The sequence below is a fragment of the Chaetodon auriga genome, chromosome 14 (genome assembly GCF_051107435.1).
Source record: "Chaetodon auriga isolate fChaAug3 chromosome 14, fChaAug3.hap1, whole genome shotgun sequence".
Lineage (NCBI taxonomy): Eukaryota > Metazoa > Chordata > Actinopteri > Chaetodontiformes > Chaetodontidae > Chaetodon > Chaetodon auriga.
In genome coordinates, this window is record NC_135087.1 from 20,560,994 (window position 1) to 20,576,540 (window position 15,547).

General features: G+C 43.0%; 1 protein-coding gene across 5 annotated transcripts in view; it reads right to left on the bottom strand.

Moving 5' to 3' along the window:
- The window catches only part of rbks (ribokinase), a 34,888-nt gene that overhangs the window by 13,873 nt on the left and 5,468 nt on the right, over window positions 1-15,547 (bottom strand). For 4 of the 5 annotated variants that reach the window (XM_076749321.1, XM_076749319.1, XM_076749317.1 and 1 more), the window contains exons 3-7: window positions 9,360-9,492; window positions 8,271-8,334; window positions 7,729-7,791; window positions 6,488-6,652; window positions 571-662 (exon numbers count right to left, since the gene is read on the bottom strand). In XM_076749321.1, the coding sequence (XP_076605436.1) occupies window positions 571-662; window positions 6,488-6,652; window positions 7,729-7,791; window positions 8,271-8,334; window positions 9,360-9,492 (517 nt within the window). The remainder of the gene's footprint in view (window positions 1-570; window positions 663-6,487; window positions 6,653-7,728; window positions 7,792-8,270; window positions 8,335-9,359; window positions 9,493-15,547) is intronic. The other variant, XM_076749318.1, reaches the window with a different exon arrangement.

Genomic DNA, 15,547 nt, shown 5'->3' on the forward strand with positions numbered 1-15,547 from the left:
TTAATTAGCTATATTGCTAATGCTGACAAAATCCACTAGCAGCACTTCATTTCAGACAGCAGTCGCTGCCTAAAAACACTATGCCTGCCCTTGTGTACCACTGTATGAAATTGAAAAATTACCAAGAATTTGAATGCTAAATCTGCCCCCAACCTCACAAAGTGCATATGTGCTGTGTGAGAGCAGAAAGCTGGTCAACCCACAATGTTGCTGTGCAGGACTGGTTTCGTTCTGCTTCATTGTTATTGTGAGTATATGAATGTGTGAGAAAACCACAGTTATTGTGTGAGGAAGCAATCAATGCTGCTGTGATAAATACTTTTTTGGAAACTGAGGACATTTAGGCCAGTCCTCTTGTTTGGACAGACCTTCAAAGGGCTGTTTGAGGGCTCAGACTTGGTTTTAAGTGTTAGGTTAGGGTTAGATTTGGGTTTAGGTTTAGGATAGGGTTAGGCATTTAGTTGTGGTAGTTAAGGTAAGGGTAAGGGACTAGGGATTATCAATTGAAGGATTGAGGTACAAATGTGTATGTGTGTGTGTGTGTGTGTGTGTGTGTGTGTGATCAATCACCTCAGACTCATTACAGCAAAACACATCAGAGGCTCTGTAGAAACCTGTATCCAAGTCAGGAATGGCCGGTGCTGGGTTGAATATTGTCTTTACTGTAACAAGAAACCAGGCAGCGATCCATTTTATTGACCACAGTGAATAACATAATTTACAGGTCGCTCAAGATAACATGCAATCATTGACAAGGTTTCAAAAAAAAGAAATCATTGTTCTCAATAATACGCCCAGCTACGGCTGTCAGCCTGTCTTTAAAAGAATACATTTTTTTGACAATGTCCCTCAGTGACACATTTTACAATTGTGTAATGTTTCTTTTCCATTTGCTAAGCTTCACTGTCAAGGTCTGGCATTACCTTAATTAAACTTTCAATGGGAACAAAGGCTAGCGGGCTACCACTGGGGATTGCTCTCGCAGGCAAAGCTCAAGTGGATAAGCTTCTATAAAAAGACACATTTTAAACGATTAAATTAGCATTCCCCGAGAAAAGAACACTGGAGAGAGAGAGAGAGAGAGAGTGAGAGGGAGAGAAGAGCTGGTGGAAACAGCCTCACATCCTGTAGCTGTTTGCGGCGCGCTGTAACCTCTGCAGATTCAGGATTGTGAGTGTGGAAAAGATTCAACATGAGGTATATAACCCTATACAGGCTATGTGTGTCAGTGTGTGGGTGAGATGAGTTGTGACCCTTTCTGTGTATGTTGAGGAGCACAAGAGAGGGAGAGCGCGAGAGAGAGCAAGAGTGTTTGTCAGAAGTAATCCTCTGTACGTGTTGCACATCACTGTCTTATGCATATTCATGAGCAGAGAGCATTAATGCATCTAATACCATGATTTCTGTGTATGTGTGAGGATAAGCCCAGCTTGACGAAGCGATTAATTCTGATATCTCTGTGTATGAAATAAAGCCTCATGCGAGTGTGCGCGCCTGTGTGTTTGTGAGGGAAATATATGTTCAGCGTTGGTGACATCAAAGTCTGTTGCGCAAAAGTGTGTGCCTAGTTGCTGTGTGTGTGTGTGTGTGTGTGTGCGCTCGTGTTTGCGTGGGCACATAAGAGAGCAGCTGCGTGGGTTTGTGCAGGGCTTTGGCCACCTGGCGCTTTGAGGTGGATGCTGGGCTGCTCGCGAGTAAAAGTGGAAATCATGTCTCTCTCTTTCAACACGCACACACACACACTCACGCTGTATGGAGACCCGCATGAGCCACAGCCATGTCATAAAAAAGTGACACTGGCCTCTCTCTCTCTGTCTGTCAGCCCAACTGCACCTCAGCCGCCATCCCTGAGATGTCTGAAATCAGCCCTGTGTTCCTCATCTCCTCCTTCACACCGGTTTAAACTCTTGCACGTCTTATCTTTACCACTTAAAGGACGATGAAACAACAAAGTGAGACGCTTGTTCCTGCACTGCTCATTAGCAACACAACAATACTTCATGCCAGCTTAAAGGTTTCACTGGCACTGAGACTGCAAACACTCACACCTGTATGAGCTGCTGACCGACCCCCCCCGCCGGCTCCTACTAGAGAAGGAAATCTTTAAAAATGGGTCATAAATACAAAAACTTTATGTTCAGTATGCAAGCAATGTATAACTCGGTCACAGAGATGCTCAGAATCAAAACTGGTTTAAACATTTACAGCTTCGTAGTGACTGGGAAGACTCATTTACTCTGACACAGAGGTGGTGAATTGTGCACTGAGGGAAACCTCTCGGATTTTCAAATTTGATGCTTTTATATATCTGTGTCTACATGAGGAAACAGATTATTACCCCTTTTTAGAAACATGGCCAGACTGCATTTTACTGCCTGCAATGATCTGTATGGCTATTATTTCACTCCCTTGATTACACTCATATTTTGATATTGGTGCTCTATAGCTTGTTTTCTTCCTCCATTTTTACGATCTCACTTTATTTGAGAGTAATCATTTCGATTTTAGAGCAAAAACAGAGTGTGCTCTTTATTCCGTGAAATGTGCCGTGCATCTGACACCAAATCATCTCAAGAAAGGCTGACCTGAAGGACAGACACACTGAAGGACGGAGGAGGGTTGCTTTTTGATCGGACTTTAATATGACTGCTTCCTGTCACATCTGTGAGAGAGAGAGCTGCTGTTCTCCAGGAATAAAAGGTACAAGGGAGAGGAGAGGGATGGATAAACTGCTTGGCTTATGTAGCTAGAATTCATTTGAAAGTTGGGTTTCAACAAGCTTAGTTTAGACCCCTTTTCTCCTTGTCTGTCACCTCTTCATTCCCAGTATAATCAATGCATTTCGCTCCCAATCCCCTTCACAAACACTCAGGAGTCAGGGCTTTTTCTGCCTCTACCTCGTCGCATTTTCCCAATGTTCTTCAGATGCTCACATGCATGTTAAACATGTGATGCAAATTAGGTACAACAATGGGACGCATGTTTACTCGGTGCTGATTACGTAAGCTTGATTACGCTGTTAATTGGAGTAATTGTCATAAAACATGTGGAGTGCTTCAGTGGTATTAACAGACACCCATCACTGAGTTTAACAACATGCCGCATGCCATGTAAACGGGATAAATAGAAAAAGTATCACAGAGGCATGTATTCACGCTGTACTATTATTATGTGTAGCCTTGGACAGAACTGGTAGGAAGGGCTATGTTGTCTTCCACTATCTGCCTCCTCATTCGCTATCTGTGGCATGACCGCGGTGTTTGCGTCAAGCGTGTCGCTTCTGTGCTAATGTCAAATGCATAGACCCGGTTCTCATGCAGTATACATGCAATAAGACTGCGGAGGATGGAAGGTTATCAATATGCACACAAGAGCAGCTTGTGTGAAATCCCTAATGCAATCATGCATGAAGGAATCTGCCTCTCTGATGCAAGGAGCCGCTAGTGTGGACGTAACATTAACCGGTGTGTCGGTCTCAGGTTGCTTTGTTTTGCTCTCCAGGTGTTACTGAAACCGCACAAATACACTCCAGCGCACACACAAATGCACACACGCTCACAGCTGCTGGGACAGATGTGGTAAGACTGGGATGTGTGCATACTGAGTCACGTCTGGCAGGAGAGTGTGTGTGCGTGTGTGTCATGACTCTGGGTTTTTTTTTTTTTTTTTTCTTGCACAGAGGTTCAAAGTCTGGTTGCACATGTGCTGGATGAGCAGCCAGAATATTTGAGAAAGCACAAAAATACAGCAGTTTGTTGCTGTGGTCGATTTAGGAGGAAAGGTGGATGGAAAACAAGGGCAGAGGGAAAACAGCAGAAGACAGAGAGCACGCACACACACTCTTACATGCACGCACACGCACACACACACACGCGCACACACAAACACACTCACACTCACACTCACACACATACACACACACACACAAAAGAAATGAGTCATCAGTGAGTATGTGAAAGGGCTTTAAGAGGCTCTAATTGCATCTGATGAGAAATATAAAAGCGGCTTCTTGCTCAGACAAGGAAGAGGGGGAGGAAGACGGGTGAAGACGGAAGAAGAAAGAAAGAGTGAAACTACACAACTCCTACCATTTCCTCACTTCGTATAATTAATTTAATTCCATTAACTTCTCAATATTAAATGGTAGATGGCAATGAATTACGTACATACATATGTTTTCCTCTCCAATAATTACACGCAAGGAGAAATAACTCTTTGATAGGTTATCTTGACAAGTGTTTCTGAGAGCTGGCATCTACAGTACGTGTGGCTTGATGGTGACATTTGCGTAATTTGAGCGGCGCTTCACCCCCGCGTCATTAAATCCTCACCACCAAACCCATTAACACCCATTCTCTCTAGAGAACTTCATTTACGCAATGCTCTGGTGCGGCGGCGGCGAGGTGGCATCCTTGCCAAGCGTCTTTGCTCGCATTGCCTCTCTCCTGGCGCCGCATGCCGAGCCTAATCCCGTGGTGCGGTCGACACGGTGAGGAGGGGGGCTTGGGGAAAGAGGGTGGCGCTCGGCTAGGCCATCTGGGTATCCCATCTGCAACATGGTTACGGCTGCGACTCTTTCATTCTGGCAGCCGGCGACAAGCGATTACCGACGACAGGCCCTGATGACAGGGGCGAGAGGCTCCCCAGACGTCTCGAATGACGCGAAGGCCTGCTAATAATAGGACGGCGTTAAAGATGATGCGCTCAGTAACCTGGTTATCACCAAAAAGGTGGAGGGAGGAAGGGATGGCGGGAGGGCAGTGATGTAAAATTGATAACGCAGGACTACAAGCATCCCGTTGGCTTTTAGTAATGTGTGTGAAGACATGAGCGGGGACACAGCAAACACTTGTGAAAATATTACATTTGTCCACTTCTAACACTTTACTTGATAAAGTGATATGAGTCAGTGGGAAGCCTCTCTCTAAAGAGTGGAGGGACGTGTCAGTGTGGAATACAAACAGAACAGTCACGTGACATTCATTTAGATATGTCTCCTCATCCTCCTGTTTTTCTAGCCTAAAAAATGGCACTGTCAAGAAGACAAGACCAATGACCTTGAGGGATGTTCAGGTTTCATAAACCCACACTTATAGTGAGGATATCCTTCAAATGTGCTAGTTTCAACTACGTCTGCAGGCAAAAAGTGTTCTGCAGACAGAGGGAAAACCTGTTGTCAAAGGCAGTGTTGCAAGTCAGTTATACTGCATTATCTACAGCTAACATTAGCCACCAAAAGCTAATAATCATAACCAGACCACTTAAGGATGTAGCAGCAAAACCTCTGAGTGTACTGAATTGAGCAAGGATGTGTTTTTTGTGTAAGACGCTTTTGCTGCCTGGAACCGTGTCTACAGTGGGATATTTTTTGACAATGAACTTTCCAGTTTGCTTCTTCACCCAAAATGTAGACTTTGATGTTTTTGGATTCACAGCAGCTAAAATAGATCACAATAGCTTGGCAATATTCACATGAATTCCAGTTCTCCTAAGATCCACTGCTTCCATCTAAATCCTCTTGCTCTCCGCTGATAAGCTTGTGAGTTGTTGCATGTATTGGCTTACACCCGTCAGAGCGCCAGCCTTACACTCTAGCACTGGTCAGAACCGCATTATCTAAACCTGTTGATTGGCTAGCCTGGCAAACTTCCGTCTTCCCATTTGTTGTCTGAATTCTAACAGTGCTTAGCTCAGGCAGAGCAGCTCACCTTGCCAAAGAGAAGCGGGTTCAACAACCAGGGTCGTACATGAGGATTAAGAGAGAAGCAGTTTGTATAGTCATAGTTTGGCAAAAATCTGAGGGTTTGCAACATACTGAGGACACAGATGGCCAGCAGACAAGTGGATTATGTTGCAGAAGTGGTTTGAGAAGTTTCTGTGGACATTTTGATACTTTTTTGGCCACATATTCTTCTCACGTCACTACTGGGATCCACTGAATGGACCATGGATCCACACTGACCACAGCCCTCGTTCTCACAACAACTTTTGCTGAAGACAACATGGGAAAGGTTGACGTATGGCTTAAAGGTAGAATGTGATCCAAATGAAAAAAATATATGATAATCTGCAAACAATCCCAAGTTGTTTGACAGATCTGTCAAAAGGCAAACTGACATGAAACATGTTATGTTGTTGAAGGTTTGGTTAACAAATGAGGAAGAGGCAGTCACTGAAAATACCCCTAACGGCCTTTTATCTAAGAGTTTAACTCTTCTACTATATATGTGAATAAATACCTGTCACTTCTATGGTCAAACAAAGGACTGACTGAACCTTGAAAGACCAAAGCAACCACAGCTGGTGACAATAAACACAGTTAACAGAACACAAATGTAACCAGCTCTTTTATATTATGTAAGAATGGTACTGGAAAATGTCTTTTCTCCTCCACTTTAAGAATGGATCATTTTCTCTCTGACTGGAGAAGAACCTGCACATGTGCCACAGACACACCATCACATACAGTTCGCTGACACTCACTGACCTTTATTCTCCTGAGCCATGCGAAGTGCCTGCAAGGATGTCTGCGGGCTGATCTCCAGCTGGCACACCAGCACTTTTGCTTGACTGATGGCTGGAAGAGCTTTTTGCAGCTCCTCACCACCCAGCAGCATGTTGGCACCAGCCACGATCACAATGGCATTCTCACCTGCCAGCAGACACCAAAAGAGACGTGTGAACAGCCACTGTATGACGGCCTCGAGAATCCACGGGAACCCTCTAGTCCATAAATAGGGCTAAACTGGTGATGTGTGATGTGAGAAACTGTGGTGACTTACTGTACATTTTATTTTTACACTATGTTAGAAGGGTAATATATCAACGTCATTGGGCAAGACAATGGAAAATATGAAACAGAAGTTTTCATCAAAAGTTTAGTGCAAACTGTAACCGAATTTCGAGAAGAAATGCACAAGCAATGAATGCAATGTTTCATCCACTAGTGTTATGTAAATATTAGAAGCTGGACACATCAAGAATTTCCCAGTTGGGCGCCATTAAACCATTGCAGTAGAAGATGGAGACAAAGTACTTACATGTTCTGATTTATTTGTTAAGTCTCTACAGCACTTTGACGCATTTTACATTTATCTTTACGTCAAGTTTTCCATCTTGTGTGTAAACTATTAAGCAATATTTTTACATTTCCTCTCTTTGGTTTGTTTTTCTTCGTGAAAAGCACTAAACACATTTGAATTAATCTACCTTTTCATACTAATGCAAAATGTTATGTGCATGTTGTTTTATGGGTAATTATTTCTTAATTGCAATCTTTCATTAACCACTTTCTTCTTTGAATTTAAACAAATGTATTAAATGTGCTTTCCTGGCTGTGTTAAAAGCTGGAAAAGGGTTGCATATCGAAGAAGGAATCCACATATCATGGGAGTCTGACATCACCTGACTGCATGTGCTACATGACAGAAATTGCTCTCCATGAGGAAAGTCTTGGATTATACAAGATTGGAACCAATGGATACTCATCATTGTTTGGTGCACTTAAGTTTTTGTATATGTGAGTGTGTGTGTGTGTGTGTGTATATCCGGTGATTACAGCCACTTGTGCTGTGAGTCAATGGCAGTACTGAATGCATGGGTGTACAATGCGTGTGTGTGTTATAAGGAAGAGTGTGCCGACAACACAGGTGCATTCAGTTGTGTGTGCGGCAAGATCATTTCTAGAACTCATAGAGCTTCTGGGATCTTGGTGGCATAAGCATTTACCTGCATCATTGACAATGATGGAGGCAGCTCCTGTGGCAGCAACAGAGGTCTGCTCTACGAAGTCTGAGACAGAGAGAAAAGATGACAGGTGCAAAACAGAGTTTGAAAAGCATCCATTCTGTGTCTGTCCTGCAAAAACAAATGTGCTGCTTTGCTTTCTTGACAGCATAGCCCAAAAATTTAGACCAACTTTCAAGCACCTTTGAAAAACTGTCATAATAACCACTAGGAATTGTTTGACATGCATTTGGCTTGGGTTATTGCTTTTTGGCTATGAAGAGACAGGCCACAAACACCTTGAGTGTGATACAGAATGTGCACTGAGCAAAACCTTTGAAAAACAACTTCATTCTTAAGAAATCCAACTGGTTTAACAATCATCGCTCATAACAAAAGAGAAGACGTATATCCAAAAGCCTTGAGTAACTAAAAAGACAAAATACACACACACACACAAAAATGTTCTGAATGTGAACTTTTTGCCATGCAACATGGAAATGGCAACCAATTTGGCATATCATGCAAAACCCACTCTATCTTACCTGTGTGTACACCATTGTCCTTGAAATTCTGGATGTAATTGTCTCCAAAGAAGTCTTTACCAACCTAAAAAAGATTGAAGGCAAAACGATAACAACAAAGAGAGTCAAGCAGGGTCAGACTTGGTTAGCGGCAACTTTTGAAAAGTGGTATACTCAAACCTCAGTTGGGTTGGATTTTCGTGTGCCCTGCCAGCATACTGGCATGGTGCCGCCGCCGAAAATGTGCAAAAACGAACACACAAAGTCAACAAACGCACACACGTGCAAACACACGACCAGCTGCGCCAAGCCTTCAAGACACGATAACCCCACCTTCACGCCTCTTCATGCCCACCTCGCTTTCGTTTTCTTTCCCTCTTCCCCTGATCCGCACAGGGATGTCCACATCTGTAGCTACTTTGGGTTGTGGAAGGGGTCCCCACCTTGCCCCGAGGCACCTACTTCGAACCCACGCTTTCCAAAAAACGTGCCAAAACGCGGGCACTTCTAGCTGGCTGTGATAGTGGGTTGGGCTGGTATTGGCTGCTTGGCCCCATTCTCTTTGAAGAGCGGCCTTCCGTCTTGGATGTTTTTGACAAGCCCGGGTGTCTATTTTTGGGTTCTCCCCATGCCCGGAGAGCTCCTCCCGCACTGGGTTGTTATCGATTGGGCCTCTTTGTTCTGACAGAGGTGGGGCTTCAGTGCTTTAGTGCTCAGGTTGAAAGGCCACACTGAGCTTACTGATTGGAGACTCGGGGTTGCATGGTATGGGAATAGGCTTGTTTGAAGGCGTGCAAGCGTGGGTGGGCGTATGCATGCGGCACGGTATTGATCAAGACAAAATGAGGCATGGAGAGTTGATGTGGTAAAATGACTGAAGTGTGAACGAAGCTATAAGGTTTTTGGGAGCTGTTAACTAGTTGTTTGGACTACGATAGCTCATGGCTGATGATTTGTACTTGAGTAAGACGGTGATGAGCCAAACACTGGACAAGCAAAAGAACTTTTTACCGACATGCACACATTCATGCTAGGATCCAAATGAAAACACACTGTGACACAATCTCTACAGCACAGCAGCGGTGTACGCCTGCAAACAAAGTTTCACACCTTGCTGACCATGGCAGTTCTGGCGCCCAGTCTTGCAGCCTGTATGCACTGGTTAGCTCCTTTCCCTCCAAAGCCAATGAAGAACTTGTGACCATGGATGGTTTCCCCAGCTTTGGGCAACCTTGGTGCCTGGCTGAGGGGAAAAAAAAAGATAATGAGCAAAATTTTAAGGAGTACACATTCATATTCAAAAGAACCGTGCTGGATTTGGGAGACGAAAAACCAAGATTCCCCTCCTTAAAGGAATGCTTTGCCTGGATTATGAATTTGTGTTCTCTTTTTTTTTTTTGTCTCTTCATACTGCAGATTAAAGTTTGAAAATTTTCCATCACACTCTGAAAATGTCTCATTTGGCACTGTGTACTACACTGAAACCTAGAAGTAAAGGGAGATGTCAAAATGTGAAGATAACCCTTCAGGGCCAAATCTGTCCATGGTTAAGATATTTATTTTATCATTCTATCACCACGTGCAAAAACACACAAACAAGAGGTTTCTGAGTCTGCTAAGGATTATATCATTTGGTCTTGTGAAGGTCTCTCACACAAAAGGCCAACAACAAACTTGCCAGAATGAATGGGTGCATAGGAAACTTTTTTCTTTCAGTCTTTTTCCCCATTTTCTCTTTTCCATGTAACAGCAATAATAAAAACACACACAGAACATGGAGTTTACAGTTGCTTCATCACTCTAAAACGCACTCCAGATATTTAACCTAGACATTCAGTCGGATGTGCCCACGCAAGTCTCTCCAAATCTGCAAATGATGCAAGCAGCAAAACCCATAGATGTCTCAACTTGACATTGGCCGCACCAGTAATGCCTGACTCATCAGGGTTGGGTAAAGTTCCACCCCTCCCCTCAAGGTTAACATGCCACAGGTGGGTGCCCTCAGGAGAAGCTGTCTGTTGGTTGGTTCGTCCAATCACAGTGCCGGAACGGGTGGTGAGTAACATGGGGGAGAGACAACAGACAGCTTCATACTGTACATCAGGACACTGTGGTCTGGCTGTGGGCCAGTGCTGGCCAGTGCCAAAGAGTTTGCGGATGGTGAAATGTTGTCATAAACTTGTTTTTCATGCATGCTGTTGTTGCTCTTTTTTTACACTGTGTGTGTGTGTGAGTGTGTGTGTGTGTGCGCGTGTGTGTGTGTTTGTGGCAGGTGTGCTATTACAGTAAGTTCACTCAATCCCAGGATTTCCAGTAAGTGGGACGCTGGTGGCAAACACTGGAGGTTGTCATAAATGCTGCTGTTTTTGCACCGGCGTGTGAAAACACTGAAATTCCCAAAGCTATAACAGGATGTAGGGTCAGTGAGGCTGAAATGCGGTGAGAAGCAAACGGAACAAAGTACGAACACATGTAAATACACACGCACACACACCTCCCCCCGACACACATTACCTATTCTGCTTGGTACAGCTGTCTTAGTAAATATTTCCCACCTGGGTCACTGCTGTGTGAAAAGAAGTAGAGCTCGTACACTGACTCCAGTCTACACATTTATTTAATATTAATAGTGTCTATTTTGTTCTTTTCTGTAAGAACAATAACATAATAATCTTAATGCGTAGAGCACTTTTCAAAATCCACATCACAAAGTGCTTCACAAAGGCATAAAAACCTCATGTTTTACAAGCCTGCTTCCAAAAGAGTCGGGTTACTGTGTAAACAAAATAAAAACAGAATGCAATCATCTGCAAATGAAATGTGTTTACTGACAATGGTTTTATGAAGCGTTCCCGAGCCCATGAGGAAAATCTTTTATATAATCAAGTGTTTCGCAAAGTGAGCCGTTGGAGGTTACCCCTTTCATACGCAATCGTGATGCCATCACCTGTTACCAACGAACAGGTAAATGAAAAGTTTGGCGGCTGAGTTCTGTACAGTCTGGAGCAGATTAATGGATTTTAAAGAAAAGGTTTTTCTTTTTTTTCTTTTTTGAAAATTTTGAAGATTTCTATGATAAAAACATGATTGCACAATCTTTGAGGTGTGTTGCCCAAAAGTTAATTTACTGGCAAACCACATGCCAGGATTCTTCGCAACAGGCTTCATATGTCCTGTAGCATGCAGATGACATAATTTGATTTGCCATGTGATGGGATCAATGACTGTTTGTTTGAGTTCAGCCGAAGAAAATGTTTTGACATCCAATTTTCAATCACAAAGGCAGACATTAACCGCACTGAACTCAGCAATCCTGGTTTCTGGTGTATCGTCAGCATAAAAATGAGGAAGCATGTATAAAGAAAACAAAAATGGTCCCAAAACTAGCCTCTGTGGCACACCATACTTAACAGAAGACAATTAAGAGACGTATGATATTCACTACTTCCATATACAGTATATATCAAAAAGCTGATAGACCAGAGCAGGTGGGCTAAAAACCTGTTAAAACCCTGAGGGCAAAAAAGGACAACAATAATACACGTATCTGAAAACAGAATATCAAATATCAGAAAATAGAGCAAAAATATTACAAAAACACTTCCCTCACAAGCTGTCTACTATGATAGACTAGACTACACCCGCAGTAGCTAGTTAGCTTAGCATAGCATAAAGACTGGAGCCAGGGTGAAACAGCTAGCCTGGCTCCAGCATGCAGCAACACCAGCATGTTACAAGCTCACTGCTAACATGTTTGTTTAATCTGTCACTGTGGGGTTGTCAGGCTCACGGTCAAACATCCAGGAAGACCAGAAACCAGAAAATAACCACCTATAGAACGACAACACTTCATTAAAACACCTAGGTTTTTGTACAGATTAAAAAATTAGATTTATCACATTAGTTAGTGCCTTTTAGAGGTGCCTATAGGCAGACTTTGTCAGCTAGGCTAGCTCTTTCCTTGTGTCTTTGTGTTAAGTTAAGGTAATTGGCTGCTGCTAGTGGTTCCTAATTGAGTGTATGGATATGAGAAAGCTATTGATCTTCTCATCAAGGTCCTACCTTTATGTTCTGAACCATTTGTTTAGTTGGTGTTAGGTCTCCCTGAAATGGACCATCACTGGGCCATTACAGACGCATCTATGTCTTCTGTCTTACAAGTAGGGACTCCTAGTGGCTCAGAGGTTAAATATGCCAGTGTGGCTTGGAAGGGAAGAGGACACTTTGGGAATACGCTTATTCACTTTCCAGCCTCAAGTTAGATGAAAATATGTCTAACTGAAAGGCTTTTTGTCAAGTGCGGAGACTGTGTAAGAATCACTGATCTGTGTCTTCATACACCTGTCACTAATCAATGTTCTGGCTTCCTATTTCATAAAAATGCCCAGGCAACTGATTTCTCATGTCTCATATTTGATCTTAACATTTAAGTGTTCATGGCATTTATTGAGATGTTCCTAAAATTGTGATAAATAATTGCTACAACCTTTGTAGCACTGTCAACATAACATTTGGCCAGCAGCCACCTGAAGACAGATAACTGACAGGTAATATAAACAGATTTCCAAATTCTTAAATAAACCCACCCACGCCTCCTCATGCCCGGAGAGACACTTGGCTATTGTTGTCTGTGGTGAGTGCACCAAACAAACAGGGCACTTATGTGCTAAAGTGCAACCTCAGTGCGTTTTCTCCCATGGAACTAAAAAGGCCAAAAGCAGGTGTTCAGTGACGTGAAGTGTTTGCTTTGAGGCTGGCTCTCATTTCCCTCTCCTCCGTCTCTATTAAAGTCATTCCTCAGCTGTTGGTGAGCAACAGGGGGAAGTAGACTTGGACAAAAACAAATTGAAATGCTGTTTTCCAAAGTTTGAACTAGAGCTTGTCTTTCCAGTTCCACACACAACCTCCTAAGAGAACTTATGCAAAATAAGACACAGAGGGAGCTCAAGCCTCAAGCTTTCACTTCTACAAATCAAAATTTTACAGACCGACTGAACGTGGGTATGAAGAAGTATGGGTACTAAACGGTTGTACTAAACACAGAGGCCATTTTAACTACAGCGTGATAACCTTCGCGCATATTGTGCCTCAGACAAGACGATTTCCAGCCCATGCATCACTGACGAGACATTATTGTTCTTATAATATCATGTTTTATCATTTTTCCTTGTCCACGAAGGTCCCTTTAGCTGAGGCTCCAGTAAATCAGGACAAGGTGAAGGGACTTAACAAAGACCAGACTGAGCAAAGACAGCATCCCTCACATGGACACTGTGAGCTGCTTTTCTAACAAGAGGTGCAGTGTCGGAGTAGAGTGTGGGCGTTTATTTTTGTGTGGTCAGACCATTTGTTGGAGCCACGTGCATGTTGCTATTATTCACTCAGTGGTCAGAAACGGCCTATATCAGTGGATATAATAAGCCACTTATCACCCTATTCAGTGTCTGAATTGGTCGGCGCTTATAGAAACAGCACAGCTTTGCTTCATGTTTTTTTTACCTTCACATAAAAGGTTGCTAAACAGATCTGTGACACGGCCAATGGTATAGAAACACGTAAAACAATGGTGAATAATCTAAAAGTAATGAGTTGTGAAGAAATTCAGAAGAAAACACAGCACATCAATGAAGTGAAAATGAGAACCAGAGAGGTTGGAGAGACTGTTTGCTCCACAAAATATTGTCATTTTGTTGGTTCTTTTCTCTAATCTTTGCTGCCGAACAGCTTTACCTTTTCAGGCCTCTAAAGATATCCAATTGAAACAACCTAAGTAGGGAAAATCGTCAGAAATGCTCAAACATCATGGACATGCAGTGTGTGATGTGATGAGAGAATTTCAGATAGCCATTCCTTCATTAAAACCGGTCATAGGGCAAACAGGTCGCTGTATTAACACATTGTGTCAAAGCTATAAAATCTCAGGAGAGTATCAAGTGTCCAGAGCCCATGGTGATGTGTTCAAGTGTCTTTGCTTTGTCTGCTCACAGTCCAGAATTCAAAGATGGAGAGTTCACTATCAGGCAAGAGTAAGAAAACCAAAAAATATTGACATCTGAGAAGCTGGAACCAGTAAATGTTTGCATTTTCTTGCTTAAAAAATGCTTAAACTTTGATTGGGGTCAAAATTGTTGCAGATTCATTCAGATTTATTCACTGAGTGTTTAATAGCACACTTACAGCTGGGGCTGAAATTTCTGGGCTTGAGATTCACCCTCATAAAAACATTAGATAAAGGTCTGTTTACCGTGCTTTGATAGAAAGAATCCTGTGGTACATCTCGGTCCCGCTCTGTAATTTGGGACACACGGGTTTCAGTGAGCAGACGGAAAGAGTCTCCTCTCAGTGAGCTGTGGCAGTAGGGGGCACTGTATGGCTTTGACAACGGGTTAAAAGCCTGACAGGCTCGGCTCCTCCTCTTTGTGCACTGCATATATAGACAATTAAACATAACCTTCTCCTAAGAGGAGCATAGTATGCTCTACAGCCCAACTGATACATTTAGAACAGAACAGATCTGTGTATGGCAGTACAGAAGCGGAGAGAGTCAAGCTTGAGTGTATATGAGTGCGTGTGTGTGTGTGTGTGTGTGTGTGTGTGGCTCCGCTGTCTGTCAGTTAATTGTACTGCCACCCAAACACTGGCTGTTCAAGACAACTGGATTTCTAACTTCAAAGCCATGCATATCACTTTGAAGGGTTGCGAATGTATTCCAACTACCCTCCCCTATCCACATTCTGACCTCCATCCAAAAAGCCCCAACCCCACACACACACACACACACTCTCGCCAAAAACAGGCCATTTCCCGTTAGCTTATTAGGGTTTTAATTGACAACTCCTGCCCTTCAAAGTACAAAGTCACTGGTTGAATTGCTAATGAGCAACAAAATAAATACTTGCCCAAAAAAAAAAAACCCCCAGTAGGAGAAGGCATATGTTTTTGATAAGTGGAGACTTGTGGGTGACAACTCAAATGTGACAACTTGAACTGGAGTGTGCACTGAATGCCATGAAACTTTTCTCCCACTAGCACAGATTGTGGCTGTTTATTCAGCTCTCCATTCGCTGGCAGCCAGGTGACAGTTATTCTTCCCAGGGTTTCACATAAAAATATAATACAAGCTGTACGACAAGACTGCTGCACAAGCTCACACAACATGCTTCTTCGCGCTGACAGGAAGTCACTTAGTTGGCTGGAAACCATGAAGACATTTTACTGCGTTCGCTTTATGCATCTTTTGAGATTGTGTCATTCCTCACAAAGGTTATGGTAAATGAGGGTGACAAATTGTTTTCAAC